General features: G+C 46.4%; 1 protein-coding gene across 6 annotated transcripts in view; it reads left to right on the top strand.

Annotated features, from left to right (window-relative positions):
- Ttc7b (tetratricopeptide repeat domain 7B) overlaps positions 1-23,783 on the top strand; it is a 249,360-nt gene that overhangs the window by 171,152 nt on the left and 54,425 nt on the right. For 4 of the 6 annotated variants that reach the window (XM_063240840.1, XM_063240837.1, XM_013155227.2 and 1 more), the window contains 3 exons: positions 11,836-11,952; positions 18,746-18,843; positions 23,145-23,315. In XM_063240840.1, coding sequence (XP_063096910.1) covers positions 11,836-11,952; positions 18,746-18,843; positions 23,145-23,315 — 386 coding nt within the window. The remainder of the gene's footprint in view (positions 1-11,835; positions 11,953-18,745; positions 18,844-23,144; positions 23,316-23,783) is intronic. The other 2 variants (XM_063240838.1, XM_063240839.1) reach the window with 1 other exon arrangement.

Raw genomic sequence — 23,783 nt, forward strand, 5'->3', positions numbered from 1 at the left:
AGTAAAACAAATCTTAAGTTGTCTGGTTGGAGGAACACTAGTTTTTTAAAGTACTGTTCTGTGTCAAGCATGCTGGCTCACACCTATAATCCCAGTATTTGGGAGGCTGAGGCAGGAGGATCACTGGGAGTTCAAGATTAGCCTGAGCTACACAGTGAGTTCAAGGCCAACCCAAACTACCCAACCAGCCCCTGTCTCAAAAAACCAAAAGAATAAAAAAATTTAAATAAAATAAAATACTATTCCTCTGTATGTGGCACTTAGCTCTCTACATGTGAAGGCAGAATTTGTCAGACAAGCACAGGTTTTTTTACATCAGCGGAAACTAACTAGTGATACCTCAGTACTCGTGGTTCATGCTTCCTAAAACTCCAGACGAGTGCCCAAACCAATGAGTACGTCAAGAATTTTTCCCATGAGAAATAATGTAATTAGAAATAATTTGTGAAAGCTCCCCCAAGCTTTGAGATTTTACTGGCCTAAAATAATCAAGACTTTTTAAGTGTAAAGGCATCACTCTTAACCTTTTTGTAATCCATGATTAGCATCAGTGCACAAAAGTACAATCTGTGAAAAAATACCCAGCAGTAAGGCCAGGTGTGTGGGGTTCCACACCGTCTGCCCGAGAGCTCCCCCGAGGCCACCATGTAGATCTGTTTTGTCACCTGAGTGATCTGGAGGTGGGGGTGGGGAGAAGAAGGATTCTGCTTGTGGGGTGACTCACAAGTTCCAGCAAGAGCTGGATGCCGAGACATGCGATGAGTACTCAGTTTAAGGAGTTCTGAGACCACAAGTCCCAAGGCATGACAGCAGGAAGCGAATGCCATCAGTCAGTAATTAGCCACCAGTGATAACACACTGCTTTGCGACAGGCACTTTTGAACACTAATTTAATCCTCATGGGAACCATCTGAGATTGGTCGTCTTGTTGTCCCTGATTTACAGATGAGGAGATGGAGGCACAGAGAGGTTGAGTAATTTGTCTAAGGTCGCGCATCTGGGAAGCTGCAGAGCCCTGACTTGGAAGCAGGCAGGCTGGCCTTGACGTCTGTGCCCTTAGTCACCAGCTGCCTTTGGACGTTAGGTTCCTGCCACATGTCAGCACCATTGTAGCTATGGGGACAGTTCTGTGAATAAGGCAAGGAGTTTCTGCTGTCTCCCAGTGCCTAACCTACGTGAGCGGAATTCTTAGGTTAATCACATCATGTTATCAGAAATTAGATAACACAGTTAGGGCCTTCCGTTACTAAGTGGAATATAGACCTGACTTCGTAAAAAATCATGGCATGTGAGACTCTGTCTCTTTCTCACTGTCTTGTTCACACAAACTCTCAGAGAAACACAGTTGAAGTTGAAATATCATCTTGAGCGATGTTTTGATTCAGCAGTCACTGAGAGGCCAGGTGTTGTGGGCTATTTTTATGCCTGAGCTGAATGATAAGATAATGAACATGTCCATTAAATTTGCATTTGATAAAAAAGCTGTCCTCAAAGAAAGAGGCTGTTCATCTTGTTTTATTTTTATTAGTACACGTTTGAAGTACATGATGATTACATTCATCATGGTAGGTTGGTACATGTGCAAAACTCACCTAAATTCTTTTTATTATTCTTTCCTTTTCCCTCTTGCTGCCTTCCTCCATTTCTTTGTCTCTTCCTCATTAGCAGAAGAGCAATCACCCTATTTCCTATTATTTATCTCATATTTTCTCTTTAAGTTATTTGCATTCTGAATTTTTCACATTCATCTCATAAATCTAGAGAAATGATCTAGTAGTAGCCACAGGATGACTGGGAGGGCAGTAACCAAGCCAACCATGCCAGTCCTTGGATACAAGCCAGGGGCAGGTCTGTGGGCAAAGGAGAATGGGCAGCAGCTTGGAGGACAACACCACAGAGTAAAGCAGGGTGGGATTTAGTGGTGCAGAACAACAGAAGAAACAACCTAATTTTAAAATGGGTAAAGGAGTTGAATACATGTTTCTTGAAAGAAGATACGTAAGCATTCAATAAAAGATTCTCCACATCACCAGTCATTAGGGAAATGCAAATCAAAACCACATCGAGATGCCTGGTAGGTTAGCTATTATCAAAAAATAGAGTCACAAGTGTTGGGGATGTAGAGAAATTGGAATTTTCATGCACTGATGGTGGGATACAAAATGGGAAAATAGTATGGCGGCTCCTCAGAAATGTCAAATAGAGCTGCCACATGATCCAGCAATCCCACATCTACCCAAAAGAATTGAAAGCAAGAATTTAAACAGGTACTATCCAGCCACACTGGTTCACAGCAGTATTATTCATAGTGGCCCAAAAGGTAAAAGCAAACCAAGTGTCCATGGACAAATGGATAAAGAAAATGTGGCCTATGTGTACACTGGAAAATTACTCAGCCTTGGAAAGGAAGGGAATTCTGACATGCAATAACATGGCCAATACTTGAATTCATTGTCCCAAGTAAAATAGCCTCTCACAAAAAGACAAATACTATGCGATTGTATGTATATGTCCTGGGAGGTGCTTGGAGTGCTCAGATTCATAAAGACAATGAGGGCAGTGCTGGCTGTGGGACGGGAAGGAGGTTCGAGGGACGTTAATGTTTAATTAGTACAGAGTTTCAGTTTTGCAGGTTGATAAAAGTTATAGTGGTGGATGGTGATGATGGTTGCATCACCATGGATGGTGCGAGTGTTTTTAATACCTCTGAGTGGACATTTTAAAATGGCTAACATACCACATCTTACACATATGTATATTTTACTATATTTTTTACATGGCAGGTTTAAAATACCTCTTGTTATTGATGTACTTGGTCGAGGGCTTCCAGTATTCTTGGAAGGTCGTAATGAGTTTATTAAAGATCCCTGGCCCTGGAACATTACGCCAGCATTCTTCCAGGATGGACTTTCCGACCCAAGCAGCCTCCTGGGACCCCACAGCCGTTTATGTCATTTTTTTGTGAGGCTTTGGTTCTATGGCAGAGGCTTCAGTAAATGTGGGTGCTTTCCAAGAGCGACTGAGTCCCCAGAATGCTATGAAAACTGGCTTAGAAACTGAGAATCATGTTTCCAAGGCAAGGATAGAATTGAAAAAGGAGAAGTGGAGAAGTGTATTCGAAGGCAGATTGGCTCATACAAAGGTCCTCTTTTCAGCAGGGTCACAGGCAGGTATTCCTTGAGATGCAGAGCGATGCTGGCCCAAACCCTTATCCTATTTTTACCTGAGCAGCCCTAGGCACACGTATGGCGATTGGTTCACTAAACTTAAAGCCCACATGGCACATCTTTCTTTCTTTTCAGAAAAGCTGTCTTTTTTCATATTTTCTGAGAATGCTATGGATAAAACCTTCAGGATGTGCCAGCCTCCCTGTCAGCCAGAAAGCTCAGATCTGACTAGTTTCCCTGAGCTTAGAAGGCCCAGCAGCTGAGAGAGGCCAAGCTGGTGCAGAGAGGGAGCTCTGCAAGGACCACGCTAAAGCCACCCCCTCTCCAGTTGTGGTACCCAGAAAAATGTATTCATTTGAAGGCATTTCTTTCCAAGATCTCTAGATTCTAGATATCTCATTCAGTAATTCAAAGTACAGAGGGTCAACGACAGAATTCATGTAGGGCATTTCCTGGAAACCTCTGAATCTCCATTTCCAGCTCATGTGTTTGTGCAGTGAGCAGCTGAAACTCATGACCTGTGAGTAACCCTGCAGCCTTGGTTATGGCCCGGCATGTGTCTGCCTGCTTCTTCTGTCGCTCATTGGTTTTGACTCTGTACCTACTATATTTGCTATACCACAGGCACCTGCTCACTAGCTCACTTACCACACCCGAGAGCAGCTTCTCCTTTTTACCCAATTCCCCAACCCCAGCTCCTGGCAAACAGAAGGAATTCTGTCTGTCTATGTAGGTTCTTGCTTTGAGGACAGCATAACATGCAGTAACTCCCTTCATTACAGTGTCACATGAAAGGGCTGGAGGCCCTTGAAACATGAGCACTGTGATACTCGCAGGGTTTTCAGGCAACCCAACCAGGTCATTTCCAGCTTAGGTGTCAGCTCCAGGATGCCAATCAGAGCTGAGATCAATAGCTAAAGAGGGAACAAAAAAAAAGTTAAACTGGGGTATCTTGAGGTGATTTATTCCAGCTGAATATGTCAGTTGTTTGTTCTAAAAATACTGCTAAAGGATGGGGGTGTATGCAGATTGTTGACACTTTGACTGAAATGAGAAGCAAAATGTAACTGATATGGGATCTAGCAGGAGTTCCTGCCTGTCACAACGAGGGGGCAGGATTAGGATACCAAGGGGCACAGCCAACCCACAGGCCACAGTCAGGCCCCAGTTCTGTCTCTCACACAGTCTCCCATCCGAGGATAAGGCGCTGCTAAGCCCTGAAGAGTGAGGCATCTTCTAATACCTACTAATACTTTGGCCCCCAAGGAACTTGCTTTTGCTGAATAAATGTGGTCTCAATTTTCCAGGGGGCTCAGTTTTCTGCGAATCTGGGGTGGCCACTTATGAGTGAGACCAAAGTGGGGCAAAGGCCAGATGAACTCCCTAGATGCACTGGTACATTTCACCATGGCTCCTTCTAGAACAGCCACGGGTGTTAAAAGTGGTCAAGTTTCTAGAACTTCCTTCGCGGCTAAATAACTCCCAGACAGCATTCACCAGTAAGCCACCTGGCTCGGTCACTTGCTGGGCTCAGCCGCTTGTCTGGGCTCGACTTCCTGCTCAAGAGGCTACGCTGAGGAGAAGAACCAAGCTCACAGACCAGCAGGCAGCACACAACTGGGCTGACAGTATGATCCAGGTACCCAGATTTAACCTCTGGAAAGCTTGGGGGCAGGACTTCTGTCTGCCTCTAAGCTTGTGTGCCCTAGCAGACAGTTCTGTTAGGCCAACACATATCTCAGAAGTGTTTGAATTCGATGACTGAGCAGGCAGTTGCAACTCCAAGCTCTCCCAGATGTCTTGAAGCATTTGCCTGCTTATTCTAGAGGACAAATAGCGGATGAGCCTTCAGTTCCTGTAGAGATTGATGACCACAGACAGAAGGAGGGCCCATGGTATGGGTGCCAATGAATAATGTCCCACAGATTGGTGCCCATGTCAACCTGGTGGACCCCTACTACAGGTGTGTGGATGCCCTGGACAGGTGGATGCCCTAGACAGGGCCATAGCACAGCCCTCACAAGGGATCCAGGAGAGGAAGGAAGGGCAGCATTCTGTTCCAGACCACAGCCCAGGCTGCCCCTCCATGGGCGCTTAATGTCAGTGGTGGTTTAGAATTTCCGCTGAGCTTAAAAACAAAATATATCCTGAACATTCCCCAAAACAAATAAACAAACAGAGGTTAAATTTCCTAAGTGAAGAAGGCATGGGAGCTGTTTTTCTTAGAGGTCTTTTTTTTTTTTTTTTTAAATGAAATAAGAGCATTCAAGGTTAGGATGGAACATGATGAACCAGAATGGTGCTTCTTGAACTTCACTGGCCAGGACTGAACTGGGAATCTGGCTATGTGCAGGTTCCGACTCTGTGGGTCTAGGGTGAGTGGAGAACATGGGAATTCTTTCTCACGAGCTCCAGGAGATCCTGAGGCTGTCCATCCTAGACCATATGCTGAGTAGCAAAGTATTCTAGGACCTCTTGAGGCCTTTTCTGCCTTTGGATTAATCAGAAAAGACTATATTTTTTCTAATGAGTCCACGAGTAGCATATCAGTGTAACAACTGGTAAGCCAGATGATCTAAGAAATTGTGTATTTCCTGTGTAGCAGTTGAGTAATGAGATCGTTCACTCAAGTGATATTTATCATTGCAACCAATGAGGCCCTAGGCAGTATTTAGGGAAGAGTCACTCCATCTGGTGCTCTACCTCATCTCTTCCAGCTATCATCAAAGGAACCTCAGGGTGACCTGCCCTGTCACAGCTCCAGCACCACACAGCTGTAAGCCCCACATCACGGGCTCACCTGCCAGTGTCAGCACCTGTTAAGCTGCTGCAGGCCGTCAAGTGTTGGTTTTCAGCAGCAGCAACTCCATGCTGCTGCAAAGACAGCAGCACCTTCCAGCATGGGGCTGCTTGGGAAACCCAGCCAGGAGAGCCATGGCCCCAGTCTGCACAGGCGACAGGGAGGGGCATGACAGAGAGCGGAGGTAGCTTTCCTTCAAGCCTTGCGGGACCTGGAAAGAAACTCCTTGTCCCCTCCCAAGGGGCCAGGAGCAGCGCTGAGCTGCACACGACCTGCGGCACCATCCTCTTCAGACTCTTCCCAGCTGCCTCACCTGGCTTCAGATCTCCGTCTCCGTTCTCTAATCATCGCACACTTTTGCCACATGGCTTTTGATTTCTCCAACCTTTCCAATCCATCAGCCTCCAAACCTGTCCCCCATTTAAAATTCCCTTCCGGCACCCCCACCCCTCTGCCGTCTATTCTTTCTTTTACGTGGTGACAGTTACTCGCTTTCCTTTAGGTGGTTGGCAGCCAGCCCCATTCCAGCTCTCCAAGCAGGCTCCCAGCGGCAGGAAGTGGGAAAGGATTCAGGGACCCACGGCCAGTGCCACACTTGGGCTCATTCCCCAGGCTTTTCTGCACAGCTATTTTGTATCCCTGCTTACATTCAGTAGCTGTAGAAAGAGTGGGGCCCTGGTGTGCCGAGCCCACGAGCTCACAAACACAAATCAGCACAAAATACCAAATGTTCAAGGTTCCTGTGATTTTTATTGCTAAATCAGCTGCCATGAATGTGGCACTTACAAATCAGCTAATTAGTGAGGCTTTTATGTATTAATATGCATGTTTTCTCCCTGATGCACTTAACAAATGCATTTTCATGCTGCCAAATAAAATTGGAGGGAACTAATACTTTAGAATCACTTTAGACTTTTCTAATTTCTTATCATTGAGGGCTGTTCAGTAAGTTTTTCTGTGCATATTAAATTTCAGAATTCAGAAGCATTTTAGTCTCATCTTTTAGTCTCATCTCAACCCCCAGCGCAGGTGTGGATTCTGGGAGTGGGCCAGGACTAGCCAAAGGAGAGTGGGGTGCAGATGTGAATGTCCTGTGGGCTGGCAGTTCCCAGGAGGTCGGAGGGTCTTCCCGGGGACGACCCCTAGATGGTCAAACTGGCCCTTGGGAGTGTCACTAAAAGTGGTTGTAAGTCCTTCCTGAGCACCAACACTAAATCAAACCTACTTGTCATTTCAGGAATTATCTTGGGATTCTTTAAGAAATTTTAGAAGTATAATAAAATATTTTTATTAGTTAATAAAGTAAAACTTGCATTAACTGGACTTTGGAGTGAAAGACAAGTCACAAATGCACATGCACGATGTGATCATGCTTTGAAGAAGCTCGTCTGTGATATTTTAGGGGCAATCCCTTCACAGCCCAGCTCATCCAGCTTCTGTCCGCTCTTGATGCTCTAGGGATTGGACTTCATATCACTTCTGCTCCGAACAGCACCTAACCCAGATCTTCACATGTTTCTGAGTCTTCAGAACTTGGCGATGGATTAGAAAATGCTGTATGTCTTCATTAGTGTCAGGAGTATAGTCAGGTTTGAAGTTACTCTCCTGTTTCTTGTTCATTCCTTTGGAGTCGGATGGATTCGGATTTAAATGTCTGCTCTGCCAATCACTGGTGTTGTGAACTGGGGCAGATTACTTAATCCTCCACCTAATTTTCAGGATTGTCCTCAGGGTCAGTGATTGCATATTTGAAGTGGCTCTCAGCTGCTGTTCTTACTGTTATTATGTTACTTGTCTTGAAAGTAGAAGTTCCTGGCTTGTCCCTTCTTATTCCCCGGTTGTGAGCACTTGATTTCCATTGGGGCGGCTTCACTCCTTACGGCTGCCTCTAACCCTCCGTGAGGAACACTGGATTAGCAGGCCTTTCTAAAGCAGAAGTGAGTGGGTGGAACCTGGATTCCAAATCAAGGGAATGGCACATGTAGAGACCTGGGAGGGCACAGAGGCGAGCAGCATGCAGGGAAGGCAGCCATGGCAGTGCTGTGGGATGCTTGTCATGGGCCACAGAAAACCCCTCCGTGGCCAAGCATGCGGGCAGGAGTCAGATCACAAATGGCGTTTTAGGAAAAATAGATTTTTTTTCCAATTTCTGGGTTTTTTTAGTACATGTATATAATGCATAGTAATTTCATTCCTTGTGAGAAGTCATTCTATGTATATAACACATCTTAATTCTTTTATATCCCTTCCCTTCCCCTCCCTCTTGATCCCCTTCTCTTTTGTATAAGATCTATTTCCCTAACCCTGATTATCTTTCATTTTGTTCTTTATTTATATTTTGGATTTCTCATCTAGAGAAACTGTATGATTCAGCAGATGACTCAAGTTTATCCTTCTAAGTTCTTGACAATGGCTCTTCTTTTTGGAATAAGAGGAAATCTGGGTGTTTTAATTTTTGGAAATGCTAGGTTTAAATGATCAGTAACGGGGCCTGGTACTGTTGCCCAGTTCTTCATTCACCGTATGTGTTTTTGGTGACTGTACGAACAAAATATTTCTTTTTCAGGAATTAGGTAAAGGAACTTTGAGGCAGCACAGGGGATGCGCGGAGGACATATGCCAGCGCGTGACTCCAGGACTGAGTCACGTTGTGCCTGGCAACGTGGCTGGCAGTGCCCCCTGCAGTCTGCAGCAGGCTGACAGTTGGACACACTGAAGGGAATCACGTGTGGGTTTGTGTCAGGCTTTCTCATCATTTGGTTTTGCCTCAGGGTTTCTTCAGTAGATTGAATCTATTATATCTTTGGACATCAACCACTGCAAATTAATGCTAATCATTCTTTGTGTGCTCTCGTCTCTACGTTAACATGTTAACATAACTTACACTTGCCAGATGTTTTTGAGCAGTCTTGATGTGCACTAGCAGGCGTGGGCAGATACAGTGACAACTGCCCCTGCTGCTGCTTTCGGTATTGTTTCCCGCCTCACAGACCAGCTGAGGCTCAGCGAGCCGGGAGGCCATGTGTTCCGTCCCGGGTCCGAGTGAGGCCGGGCACAAGTGTCACGCGGCGGCTGGCAGCCTCAGTGTTTCTCTCCTCCTCCTTTCCTCTGCCAGGCTCTTTCCTGGGTGTTCCTCTTGCCTCCCTTCCAAGTGCCTTTTCCATCATTTGTGCTCAGCAGTTCTACTATTGTTCTTTCTGTCTGGTTCTCTTAAATCCAGCCCACACCTTTTCAACTCCATATCCTGAGTCAAATGTTTGAAAGCTGTTATTTCATGTTAATTAGAAGTTCTTTTTCCAGCCAAGAAGCCTTGCAAAGAACTGTTCCCCCAAGCTGAGGCTTAGCAATGTGCTCTGGCATTTCGTACTCTAGGTACAGTGAAAGCAATCGAGGCTAATTGCTGTGAGAGCCACCGCACTGCCTGCAGGGCAGGGAAACCTTACCGCCTCCTCCAAGGCCTCCGCCGAGCCTGGCAGAGCTGCTCGGCACCCTCACCCCCAGCTTCACCACCACAGTGCCAGTGCAGCCTGCTGGGCTTCTTGTGGTCTAGGAGGGGTTCTCTGCTGGCTGCAATTGCTTGGCAGCCACCTCCATCCAGGGGAGTCTGTGGACCTCCCAGGGAGCTCTCAACTAGAGGCTGAAAAGTGACCTTTTGGTGGCCTCTCCTTCCTTTGCAGCACCTCTCTCAGTTGATGTGAGTTTGGTGGGAACGTGCTCCTGCCATATCCTGGGCTCTTGCACTTTAGTAGGAGCCAGCTGCTGCTTTTATAAATCCCGTGAGATACCCTGAGTGTGCAATGCTCCTAGGGGTGGCCCTGGTAAAGCTTCAAGGGATTTCTACTTCTTGAGCTGTTTGGGGGCAGAAGCCACACCCTGTTCTCACATGTGGCCTTGTTCTTTATGCTTGCAGATCTGACACCACATCCTTCTTATCAGGTGACCTGTCATCTCATCAGCCCAGATTCTGAAAACCTAGGCTCAGTGAGGCTGCAGCTCTGAGCGTTTTGGGAGCCACTAGCCCTCCTTAGGCTTTCTTTGTCCCATTGAGAAGAAGCACTTGGTGCTAGCCCATCCCTGAGGTTGATCAATGATGTAGGACCACATGCTCCCATTTCTCACAGAGAGGGGCTTGGCTTCTCTCCAGCGCCTCGGGATAAGGACAGTGCATCATGTATTCTTGAAGAACTCTACTGCATGTCTAACCTAAACACAGAAACACATTTCTTCATCTCCATGGCTTATGAAGAAGGCAGTCAGTGAGCAGATGCTGACATGAGGCCTGTGGAACTCAAAGCACAATCCTGGGCACCATGGAAGAAAGGTCAGAGAGATAGAGAGGGTCAAGGTCCTGTTATATCCAGAAAGTAACTGTCCAGGGAGTGCTGTTATAAACCCTCAGTGTCCTTTGCTGTGGAAAAGTGACAAACACCACCTCCTGATCAGGGTGACTGCAGAGATGATAGTGGTCTGTGCCACACAGGTGACCTGCAACCGCTCTGTTTCTTTCTCCCTTTTAAATTATCATTAACAGCAAACACAGCTGGTGTGGTACCTACTCAGTAGAGGAGACAGAGTGAAAGTGGTGTCACGGGGCAACCTACCTGGGGAAGCCCGGTTTTAGGTTGTATTGGGGAAGAATTAAACGATTACAAGTGAGGACCTGGCACGGGCAGTGACAGAGCTGAGGAAGAAACATGGCATTGAGCAGTGAGGTACCCCATAGCAGGAAGGGGTGCAGCAGGTGCATGGCACGGGATGGGATGCTGAAGTGAGGATGGCCAGTGGCTGGAGTGCCTCACAGGACACTGTTCAGGTGGTGAGGAACTGTTGCAGTTTCCCAGGCTGGAGCTGAAAAAAATGATGTTTTGTTGTTTTTGCTTTGTTTTTAATGATTCTTGAGATTAAACCCAAGATCTTTCCACTGAACTACATATCCAGCTCTTTATTTTTTATTTTTATCTTGAGATAGTGTCTAACCAGGTTGGTAAATTGTACAAACTAGGCTTGAACTTGTGATCCTCCTGCCTTACCCTCCTGTGCTTGAAAATGATTATTGGAGATCTTTGTAAGATTTCTGAGAACTGGGCAGGTCTAGGAACAGGAAGATCACTAGCAGGGAATCTAGGTTTGTGCTGGAACCTTCTCTACATATTGGTGACAAGTCCAGGAACCAAGAGAGCTGAGGTTGGCATCACCTAGGCTGATGTCTCCAGAGAAACAGAAGGAGAATTTGGAGTGGGATAAGAAGGTTCTAGTTTAGTGCTTAGAAGGTGTAGATGGAGGCCGAAGCCGTTGGTGGTAACAAAACCTTGGTGACTATAAGCCCTGAAGTGTAGTCTCTACAAAGCAGGACAGGGTGGATCTAGACCGTGTCGGGGGTCCCACCAGAGGCCCCCTTGCCTGTGTGCCTTTAGGTCAGGCTTTTGAAGATGAAAAGCCTCATGGAAAGTTATAGATATTTATAGCAATTGAGTCATTTCTCCTGTGTGGTGTTGTAAGTAAATCAAAATTGCACTTTTAATGAATTTTTGCAGTTTCATATGTAAATTGATTTTGTTCTAAACAGCAACATTAATAAAAATCCCCGTGTCCTTAGTACAACTGGCTACCATAATGGTTTTAACTTGACCGCAGTTGGTCACCCTGATGAGCCCTATGCAAAGCCACATATTGATCTGGAGGTTCTGGAATCCTTGACTCTGCAGCCACTGCTTTCCCGAGACCATGGGTGTGGATGTCCCCACTCGGGTGCAGTCACTCCAGCCAGGGGCCGAGCCCACCTCTCTGGCTTGAGCCATGTGTTTTCCCCTTCTTCTCTTTTTGTAGACTACTGTTTTATTTTTCTTTCTTTCTTTTTTTTTTTTTTAGACTACTGTTTTCCAAAGTGAAGTTGGAGTCACTCTGCCGGGGCCCAGATGAGGCACTGCTCACCTGTAAGCACATGTTACAAATATGGAAATCCTGCTACAACCTAACCAATCCCAGGTAAGAAGCCAGGTTTGCATGGGTCCCCCACCTCTCAGAGCCACCTCTGACTGGTGGTAGCCTCCGTGTAACCCCACATCCCCCCAAGGGGCAGGTAGTGATGGAGCTTCATCTGGTTTCTCCCAGTAGCTGACGAAGCCCCCCACGTCATAGGTTTCTTTTGCTTTTGCTGCCATGGTGACCCATAGGCCCAGTCCACAACTGATCCCTCTCCAGCTTCTCTCTGCCGTTCATGTACATAATTCCTGTGACAAATCTTACTGTCTTTCAGGTAGTTTGTGTATAGACTATTCAATGATGTATTCCAGATGGGATTCTTGCAGTATTGTTTTAAAAGTCTGCATGGACAACAGACCACATCCTACTAGGGAGAGGAGAAATCACTATTACTGTGATAAACTATAACTCGCAAAAAGTTAAAATGGTGACGCATACAAATAAAAAATAAACGTGTCAACAATTCTGTGTATCTCATTAACAGGGGAACCAGTGAAACATTACATTTAAAGAGGAATTTCAAAAAACATGCATAGAGGCAAAAATGCTAAAATGGGTTTGTAAATAGATGCGAAACAGTACCCTATAAGGCAGTGCAATGTACTGATACTGCTTTTTTATTGGTGGAAATCAGTTGTATCTCTACCAGAGCAAATTCATTTGTTCGACTGTCAGTTTTCTGCAGGTTCATGTGTAGCTCTTCAGAACTGTAAAGCAGCCTTGTCAAGAAGGAGCGAGAGATTCCTCCTTTTAGAATCAGTGCTCTGGGGAAGGGCAACCCATCAGCCCCAGCAGGCTGTGAACAGACACTCAGCAGCCCATTTGCCCATTGTCAAGTCTGGGGCACTTTCTCCTGAGCGTGTTTAGATTGCTAAGTGTGTCCTGCCCCTTGAAGGGAGTAACAAAGCAGGACCTGATGTGTCCAGTGAGTTCACACAACCGCTCTACCCTCAGGGCACTCTGCAAGTTCATGGCAAGGCATATAGACCCCTGTTAGGCTCTGAAGAGTCAGGAGCCTGCAAAGGTGCCATTCAAATGGTAAATGCATATCAAGGGTGTGGGTTGGTTGCTGGTATGTAGAGACCTGTGGGGAGGGGACACAGGTATGAGTTACCAGAAGAGGGGGTAGGATTGTATTTTACAAAAGCTTTCACACTTAAAAAAAAAAAAAGAAAAAAGAAAAAAAGCAGGCACTCAAAAACAGGGCCGGCCCTGTACAGCATCGGGGGCCCCCTACACTGAGATGAGATAGACCCCTCCCACCCCGGGCAGAGAGCATCTGAGGGTGCTCTCCCCAGCTATCCAGGGTCCAGCCCACACCCGCACAGGTGGCTACAGTCACAGTCACTAGGGACACCCACCCGAGGGTCCCTTTCAACCACTGTCTGTAATCTGTCGCCGCTGCCCCATGCTCGCTCCCCAGTCCTCTTGGCGAATCATGAGTCTGGCCTCTTCCTTTTTGTGGGTTTGATCTAAAATACAGATCATTGTAACTTAAAAGAAATACAACATGTCTAAAACTGTAAGCAAAACTGGAAATTGTGTGCTTGTCTCCCCAGAAGGCCCACTCCGTGGTGCAGTCTGCCTCATAACCCCCCGACAGCAGACACTGCCCTGGCTGGTTGCCTGGGTGCCGGAGCACATCCTTTGCCTGCACCCCTTTAGGAAAGAGAAAATAAACCCATCAGCTTTCGTGTTGCCAATTTTCCCTCAGTTCTCCACACCTCTCCCACCTCCCCACATTTCCTCCCACTTAGCAACCAAGAATATTGAGCGTGAGGAGAAGAAAATAGCAGAATTGGAAAGCTTTTTAAAAATACTTAACCAAATGCCTGGGCTCATCCATACTTCCTCTGTTTTCTAAAGGATTTTTCAGGGCCCGAACAGAGAGGACCCTGACCTGGGCATGAACTTGGCCAGGAGGGTGGTGGGCTCCCCCTCCGTCAGAGCTGCTTCTCCAGCTCCTCCTCAGGAGCTTCCTGTTTGTTTGGATTTTTAAACTTCATTTTCTCTGGGATATAAATAAATGTTTCTTGGCAGCCCTCACCCTAGTGTAGACCGAGCCGTGCTCCCAGCCTGTTTGGATCAGAAGTAGCCCTGGCCCACAGAGAACCGCATGAAGCGAGAAGCCTGTGCCCTGACATCTCTCGCCCTCCAGATGAGGTGACATGGGACCAATGGCTCAATCTACCTTCAGATTGTACAGGGCTTTGGAAAAGGATGAAATCATAGGAACAAGTGCACAAGAAGCATCCCTCCCTGCAAATAAAATAAACTGGACCTGGAGCAGGAAGATTGTGGCAGGAAGCAGTTCAGTTCTAGCCAGAGTAGGTCCTCTGGTGTCCCAACTCCATCCCGTTTCTGCTGTGTTCAGGTGTGGTGGGCCCCTGCACTCCACCTGCCGGGGCTCCCACCTTTCCCCACCCCCTTCTGAGTCCATCTTGAGGCTCTGCAAAGCCTCTCAGGCAGCAAGAGGAGGCTGAAGAAGACGTGGGCAGCCCCAGGGTGTGAGTGGCCAAAATGAGAATAGATCCGAGCTTCGTGTTCTAGCAACTCTTTCCTTCTTTATTTTTGCTTAAAGGAAATCACAATATGAGCCAGTCACTGAACTGAGGCTTAGAAAACTTGCCAATAGGGTTCCACCTGGAGTTGTAGAATGCAGCTCTTGCTGTGAGCAAAATAGTGGGTGGCATTCTCTCGAGAGTACATTTGTCAAAGCGTTTGTCATTTCAGAAGCCTGGCTTCTCTTTCCCTGGCTCTGCAGTATTGCTTGCATTCAGGATAGGAATCTGTCTCATGTTTTGTCTCTCCTCCCTTGGTAAAGTATAATGCTTCCTTGGGTCTTGGGCATACTGACGAGACTATTTAAGACCATGTAAATCTGACCTATTCTCCCCATAAGGGCCCAGCAGGCTCCTGGCACACAATAGCACAGCATTTCAGCCTGGGTGGTAATAACCGTGTATACTGGAACTTCCCTGTGCCAGTACTGTACTAGGCCAGTCATGTGTCGTCTTCAATCCTTGTATTAGCTTTGCAAGATAACTAGAGTTACTTCCATTTTATAGCAAATAGCTTGTGTGGACACTCAAGGAAGCTAAACTACTTTCCTGTTTTCCCCAAGTAAGCAGTAGAGCTGTGCTTCAAACCCACATCCACTAACACCAGAGTTCTCTCCATGGTGGCATGCTGCCTGTCTTGAGGTGACAGTTTCTTTAATTGTTAACCACTTCTTTTCTGTTCTTATCGAGGCCACTTGACCCGTATCTATATTTAGTCATTGGTTGATTTCTCTGTGATTGGAAGAAATTTTTTTTCTTCCCAAGTCATCAGTCACCTACCAATAAACCGTGTTCAGAGTTAAGCACACGCACATGCATTGTCTTCACTCGGGCCACAGTTGGAGACCTCACTGCATGCTGCTAGTGACTAACATTTTGGTGTAGCTTTTCTTTTCTACAAAGCGGGTTCTCATTTCACCTTCAAAGAAGCTAGACAAAATGGGCAAGTGTCACATTATATCATACTCATTTTATTGATGAGAAAAATGAGCGTCAAGAATACTGAGGACTTCTCTGATAACCTAGGCATTTGAGGCCTGAAGAAAAACAGAGGTTGCTCTCCCATGTGCCTCTTCTGGGTTTGCTGCCCATTCCCCTTTCTTAGTTCCAATTTTTATGCTAACCCTAACCCTAACCCTAACCCTAACCCTAACCCTGTGTGCAGCCCTTGAAGCCCTGGGGGCCTGTGAAGCCCAGAGCCCAAAGTATGGAAGGAGGGAGCCTCTATTCTTTTTTTTTTTTTTTTGTCTTTTTCTTTTTTATCGGTACCAGGGATCGAACTTGCGACTGCCTGCTTGCAAGGCAGGTGCTTATGCCGCTGAGCTAAATCCCCAGCCCCGGGAGCCTCTATTCTAAGAGGCCAATCTTGTGACAAGAACTCCAGTTTCTGCCCTCCTGTCTACCACCACCACGACCACCACTTTGCCCTTGTGTTTTGCCTCTGTGTAGCTGTGGAAGACAAGATTTTCAAGAAAAGTTCCCAATTTCCAGTAGAACATCAAATGTCATTACAATATAACCTGAACTTTCAATTCTAATGAGGACCAGAAGTTCCCTGGCTGTGCACTTCCATGCATGTGGACAGCCTCAGCTTACATCTTCCCAGTTTGCTCTCCTTAAACCATGTGCTAGCATCACTGACCAGGAATGGTTTTCTCTCCCTTCCTGCCCTCCTCCTTGGGAGGTGCCCTTTGTGGTCTAAGGACCAGGCAGGGAAGTGGGGAGGTGAGAGGACTCCCTAGAGGTTCCCAAGCAGATTGCGTGCTAGAGGGAGAAAGACAGTGATCATCAAGACTGACCAGAGTGAGAGAGCTAGGAGACTCTTGCCCTTGTGCCCTCTCATATTCTGCAAGTTGTAGCCAAACCAGTTCTTGATTGGTTAAGATACTGTACCACGTAAATGAAGAACTGAAGATTGCTTGGATCACTCAGCAAAATTCTTAATCAATCAAAACCTGATTATTTTGAGGAAGAAGACAAAAACATCTCTAGTTTGTTCATTGTTGCTTATATACTGTTTTCAGGAGAAAGTAAAGAAGAGAAACTGAGTAATGTTACCAAGGGTCATTTCTCTACTGGTGGAAGGAAACAAGTCCTGTGTCATTTCAGTGAGCAGGTTCACAAATTAATATGGTTTTACTTGGGGTTTCTGGCATTTGGAATAAGAGGTCCTTACTCAACTGTCCCATGCCTCCCCTAATTACACTAGAAAGCCAGAAGTAAATTGTCTCTGGAATCAGCCAGTTGCGGGTACTCTGATGCGTGTTTGTAGGCAGGTGTATTTATGACTCCTGGTACGTGCCTAGAAGGGGCAGGTCTTCAGAATCCTCCGTCTACACAACCTCATTCCATCCCTACATAGCTCCGTGTGGGAGGACAAACCTTATTCCCACCTGGCCAGGGAGCTCCCTGAGCCACAGACGTCATGCTTAGTACTGACAGGTGTGGGATAAGGACCAAGACCCCAAGCTGGGTTCCAAGACTTCCATTTCTGGGTCCTCCCAGCGCCTTGCAAGGCCACACTGGAAGCCTGGTGAGATGCAGGCCTACAGCATCGTGACTGAAATCACCCACGGGTGGCCCCCCACATACCAGGCAGGGCCTTGCTGCCAGTGCCACCACCCCACTGTGTTCTGCTGTCCCTCCCAGGATAAAAAGTACCACTATGTTTTTGAGACAGAGTCTTCTGAAAACCTCCTAAAAATTGAGCCATTAAATATTCAGATAATCCTTTGTAATTGTTTATATAAAAATTCTGTATGAGTGGACCAATGTTAGTTTTGCATGGACTTTTATGTTATCTTCTGTTCAGATTTACAGTTGTGGAAATAATTAATGGAACAGTTGCCAAAAAAAAAAAAAAACCCACAAAACAGTATGGGATAAGTGCAGGCTGACAAAGAGTGTGCTAAAGGAAGTTTCCTCCGTTTCCTGTAGTTTTCTCTGATGCATCCTTGAATGTGGAAACTGCAGCCTGGGAATTGTATTAAGTTTCATACCAGATCTCCCTCTGCTGCTTTTAGCAATGGCTACATAGAGGAAGGAAATTGCAGAATTTGAACTTCTCAACAGCAACAAAAAAATTGTTCTTCAAGCTCTGAGACAGATTACTGCGATGAAAAAAAAAAAAAAAAAGCCATAGTTGTTACTTCTGAGAACTAAAAAGAAAAATGTCTGGGCTAAGGTCTCATAAATGTTTGAATTCCAGTTAGGCCTGCCTTGGTGTTCCTGTGACCCTGGCTGAGGGAATGGTGCCAAACTTGTCTTGTGGCCAGGCTGGAAAGGGCTTTTAGTAAGGTGGCAGTGCAGAGCTGGTAACTGTGGTGATCTGGAAGCAGGCACCAAAACACTGCTCTGACCTCTCTAAGTCCCTTCAGGTCCCCTCCAGGCCCTTGGCCAGCTCAGAAATGTCATGGGGCCCACAGGGCCAACTGTGCTTCGACCAGCTCATTGAGACACCTTTTCCTTATTAATGAGGGGCTTCACTCATGTGACATTTTGCAAAGGCTTGTTCTGGGGACACAAATAAGCCAGTGACCGTGGATATTCTCTGAAAAGCAGTGGCCCAGGAGTCCTCAAATCAGGCAGATGTTCCTTAAAACTATCTGAAGGGAGTAGTGACTGACCCCTGAAATCTGATTTCTTTGGTGTGGAGTAGGATGTTAGCGTCAGGAAATCTGGGTGGTTTTCTCAGGCTGTGAGGTAAAAAGCACTCATACAGAGCGTTGCTTCTTAAAGACTTCTCAGAGGAGGATTGCAAGTTCTAAGCCAGCTCGGGCTACTTAGCATCTCAATGAGACCCTGTCTCAAAGTAAAAAATAGAATGTAACTCAATGCAGAGGCCCTAGTTCCATCTACTGTGCCATGATCGATCAAAAATATTTAAAAATAAAGACATCCTTGGAAGATGATGTATCAGGGGCCTGATGAGTTCTGTGACTTCACAGCCTGGAATGCCAGTCAGTTTCCCCCATCAGGTCTGCAGAGAGCCTGGCTTAAAGTTTTCATTTCTGTGTCTTTAGTGATACAAGAATCCAGAACTGGCAGGGGTTGCTGGGTGGCTTAGCTGTGTTTGTGATACTGAATCCTGAAGGATCCCAGCGAGGCTGAGGCGGGAAGCAAGATGCCCTTTACACGTGGAAAGGTGCCAAGGGCACCTCAGCAGCAGCCCGGTTGGGCCTCTCCTTCCTCCTTGCCACCTCCCAGGTGACTGACATTCGCAGTGTGTTTTGCAGTGACTCTGGACGTGGAAGCAGCCTGTTAGATAGAACCATCGCTGACAGACGGCAGCTTAACACAATCACTTTGCCAGACTTCAGTGACCCCGAGACAGGTGAGAAGCCAAGGCTGGGGCGACGAGGTGGTGTCCAGGAGAGTGTGGGGCTGGGCACTGGGGTGAGGGCGGGGGAGTTGCACGCTGACCGCTGAGGCACTTCATTGAGGTGCAGTTACTCCGATCTCTTCCAAGTGTTGGTTCACAGAATGGGGAGGAATATTATTTGCCCAGCACAACCCTTTGAAATGTTTTGCCTTGCTCTGAAACTCTAAAATTTGAAACCAATATTAGGTGGTTTCCATCCTCATCAGGTCCTCCTCTGTTTTTCTGTGTCACCCTTTAGGTTTCCACTGTGCTGAAATTGGTCATTCTGATTTCTGATCACCTTCCCCTATGAACATGCATACACCCAGCAGAAAGTCCAGGAGGGCAGCAGCTGTGTTCTGAGCTGATTCTGCTGCCCTGCCTGGAGGACCACACCAATTACTGCCTCTGAGCAGATATTCTTGCCTGGCCCCCCAGTTTCCATAGCTGCACCCAAGCAGTTCCAAGCAGTAATACTGTTCCACAGCAATTCAGGGGACTCGCAGACTCACAAAACATCATGAAATTCACTTAGCTTTAAACCTCAGTAGTGGTTTCAGAATATCACTTTGAACACACTCCTGTTGCTTTTCACCCTCCCACAGGGGGCCCTGTAAGGCTTAATCAAACCCTGTCTGGTGTGCCTGGTCTTTCATGGGCTGGCTTTAGGAAAGCAACCGCAAGGTCCTTTTTCTGACCTGTGCCATGTCCCAGCTCACAGAATAGTCCTTCTGAAGAATGCCAGGGTTCATCTGACCTCAGATAGGCTGGAGGACCAGAGCCTCTGGGAGCTCTCCTTAAAGCTGCCTGAGTCCTAAATTTCTGCCTAGGCTCCCTTCCACCAACCAAGAGTCAGCCCGAGAAGTGTGATCCACAGCCCTGGAGCTCCCTGGTCAAAAAATTGTTGGCCTTGAGAAGCAGCACAAATTGTGGAGTAGAGCAGTTTACCCTGACCCACAGCTCCTGCCCAAAATGTAGACTGGCTGAGCCACAGGGAAGCACCCCTTAGAGTGGTCAGCCATCGTGGGCAGGCCTCCGAGGAGGCAGAGCCTGGCTGGCACAGCACACCAGAGCTCAGCCTTGTGGCTGCTGTCCTGGCTCCACACTGCAGGAAAGTGATGCTCGGGCTGCCAGCAGTAGCCATGCTAGGACACAGCACGAGAAAGAGGCTGGGAAATTCCCTATAGCCTCTGTGGTGATTGAGGCCAGTGGAGAACAGCTCCTGCAGCTGCCTGGGGCTGGGCGTCCCTGGGCCCCTTCCTCAGTCCTGGGAAAACAGTCGTACTAAATCTAGACCCTTTTGCTTCCAGCTGGCTTGGACCTTAATTTCCCTAGAGGTCCCCAGACTTGAGTGCCACAGCGCATTGAAACAGTGACAGAAAATAAAGGAGGCCCTTGCTCAGTCTCCCTTTTGTCCCTTGGGATGTTTCCCCCCAGAGTTCTTAGGATTTGCCCTTTTCAGGGTAAACCTTCTCAGATGCCGTGTTGTGCACGTGAGCTGTGTCTGTGTGGCACAACCCAGCTGGCACTACCCCTGGGTCAGAACTACCCTGTTGTTTCTCCTCCCCTTTCGCCTCAGGGGCATCCATGCAGCTGCTCTCTTGAGAGGGTCCCAGGTGTTTGGAGCCCAGGCTGCTGGTCCCCATGCCCTTCCCGAACAATCGGGAGAGCCCCCACCTGCCGGGCCCAGGCCATGACCCTCGAGTTGTACTATCCAGGAGTCCCCCAGGCCTCACCTTCCATCCCTGCTCCAGTGCTGCCCGATGTGGCGGGCACAGTCAGTTTAACTGAGAGGCAGGGAACAGGAAAGCAGAGGGCCGCGTGGGGAGCCCTTGTCAACTAAGGCTGTTTGGAAAGGAGAATGAAAAATTCTGAAATGACCACCTAAGTTGGAAAGACTGAAAGGTGCAGGAGGCTCACTCTCCTCCAAGTGGAAAGGATGCTGCCTCTTGGTTAATAAAGCCCACTTTTATTTAGTTTGGCCCAAAGCGAAGCCATGGGCGGGGCAGCTCCTTCTCACCTTATTCACCTCCTGTGGGCGCACCTCATTTGTTCTGCTCATCCTGACTTCATGTCACAGGAAGCACATATCATAATTCAGAAGCCAAAACTCTAACTCAGAGTGTCCCATGAGGAGACTTTACTTCCGTTCTGTCTCTGTCTTCCCTTTTCCAGACGATAACCATTTTTACTAGCTTTTTGTTTACCCTTCCTTCCAGTGTTCTTTCGTGCAAATAGGCACATGTGTTACTTCCCAGGCGTCTGACGGAAACAGTCAAATACTCTGGATGCTGTTCAGCACCTGACACTTGTCATTTCCCAGCATTCCAGGAGATGCCTGCATCCACAGAGAGTTTCCTCATTCTCTTGCATGGTGCAGGACCCCATATTTTACTCTGGGTTCTTACCTATCTAGCACGAGCTCAGACCTCCCTCTGCGGCCGCTTTCAGCCTCTGCTGTGCTGAAGGAGACCAGCTTATTCTACTCATTTTGCAGAGCAAAAGAGGAAGGAGACTGTTCCAAAGTAAAGTGGCTCAGATGAGAGATGGTCTGGGAGAACCCAGCCCTGGCAGGTGGCAGCGTGTCTTTAGCACTGGTCCATGCCATGCTGATGCCTAACTGCTTCCTAAACTGCTTTCCCTTGGAAGGGCACAGCCATCTGACATGAGCGAAGCTAAAGTGCTGACATCGGGAAGGCTGTGTGGCTAAAGCCATGCTGAACTGCTGTCGCAAATCCTGCCAATTTTGGGGCATGTGGCTAGAACCCCCAATTGTGTGGACAGGCTCCTTCGTGAGGTCACAGGACCTCTTGGAGCAGTTTTGGCTCTCCCCCCCACCAAACTATATTTACTTTTGTTTTTTAAAATTTCTATGATGGGGAAAATTTTTCAAGTGTACCAGAGGAGAGATGTAAGTACAGCGAATGAATTCCCGTTAGCTGCCCCAAGCTTCAGCAGTTAATGCCCCTGTTTCCTCTATTTCTCCTGTCCCACATTTGGTTTTTTGCAGATTATTTTAAGGTAAATCTCAGATATCATATTGTGCCTATAAAAATGTCAGGATCTGAGGATAAGAACTTTAAAATAAATAAATATCCACAATTCTGTTATTAACCCAGGTCATTACACAGTACAGTTCAGTGTTCCTGATCTCAGAAGTGGCTAATTAACTGAAAGGTATTTTCTGCCTCTGAGACTTCCATATGAAGATCTGTGAAATAATAAATACAAGGAGGAACTCACATCTATAAGCTTTGGACCAATCCTCTCCACTGTACTAAATTAGCAGAAATATGTTTTTATTAAATAGGCATGTGAAACTGAGAAAGGCCCTCCTGTTATCAAACATGATTTCCCTTCCGATATCCCCTCTGGCTTCCTGTGCCCCCACCTCTGTCATCCAATAGGTCCTAGCCAACAAAATGAGGAACCACATAGACTGACAGTCTCTACTTTTGAAACTATGAGTCATTGTCTTTTCTTTGGAATAGGTTGGTAGATCCTTAAATAGAGGATGGAAAAAAATATTTTTTTCCTTTTGCCTTAAAAACAGGATGCAGGGTGAGGAGATTTATCTTTGATCATTGGTAGATATTACCAGATACCTGTCCAAAGCAACATATGTTTTTTTTTAACTTGAAAAGTTTTAACCCATTCTGCTGAGAAAGTTTCTGGTTGCAGCCATTGTGGTCTCCACATTGCCATGTCCCCTCCAGCCATAGAACATGCAGGCAGCAGTACCAGGTTCCTTTCCAAAGTACCTGCCCACTGTTCCCAACAGAAAACCACAGAAAGCTTAACGCTGCATCGCCACAGCCTGGGACCATGACATACCCCCATACCATTGCACCTCAGTAGACTGCACCTTGGAAAGCTATTTTTATAGTAAACTATATAAGTGCTTCTCATAAAGGCACAAATCTATGCAGAGCCCTAACTTTTTCAACTGAAAATTTCAGCAAATTCTATCCTATAGAATGCTCTGGATATTGTAAGTTAAACATGTTTCATTTTCAGCAGAATCTGTTCTATGGCCAGGTAAATCTGAGTTTTTACTCTATGATGTCATTAAAACAAATAATCTCTAGAAAAAGAAATTTGGTTTTTTTGAGAAGCACTTGTATTGTCAAGTAGAGGAATGATTGTGTATTACATGACCTCATTTTCTTTGCAGCTTATGTGAGTATATTAAAAGCTAGTTTATTTTTTCTTTGTGTTTCTGAAAGTTTTTTTTTTTTTGCCTTTATCCTTTTTTTTCTCTTTCACTTTTTTAGTGTCAGATTCCTCCTCCTCCTCCTCTCCTCTTTCAAGAACCGAATCTCCTCTCCACCTGTTTGTATCTTCTCATCTTCATTCTCATCCCAAACCTGACACCTTTGTGTGGCCCCCTGCAAGCCATTCATTCAGTGACTCAGGTCCCCACCGCCGCTGGGAATCCTCTCTCTGTAAACATGGTTTTTCCTTTCTTGTTAGATCTGCTTCATTTGCCTGTTGTTTTATTTTCTGATAATCTTCCTAACTGGTAAGCTGGATAGGAAACTCCATCAAACTTGTCAGAAAGACGACTTTGCTTGTTTGAAAATCCAGAGCTGTTAGGGACCGAAAGAAACCTGAGATTGTAGATGTTAATGTCCAAATTTCAGCCTCCTCTGAGAAGCAGAGGAGATCCATCCTGCACAGAACACTGGAGCTGTCCTAGAATATTGCTTCTAATTCTCGAGTCCTTCGTGCTTTCCTGGAGTTGATATAGATGCATAAAATGAACCATGTTAAACAAAAGGCAAACTTTGAAATTTTGTAAGTAACGATTGAATTCTCAAATTTGCTGGGTTTCAATTTAGAAATTAATTTCAATCAATAATAAGCACATATTCGAAAGGCAGTGGCTGCTTGCCTATTAAATATGTGCTTCT

This window comes from Cavia porcellus, unplaced genomic scaffold (assembly GCF_034190915.1).
Source record: "Cavia porcellus strain 051 isolate PalLab524CR breed Dunkin Hartley unplaced genomic scaffold, mCavPor4.1 scaffold_31, whole genome shotgun sequence".
In the NCBI taxonomy this organism is placed as follows: domain Eukaryota; kingdom Metazoa; phylum Chordata; class Mammalia; order Rodentia; family Caviidae; genus Cavia; species Cavia porcellus.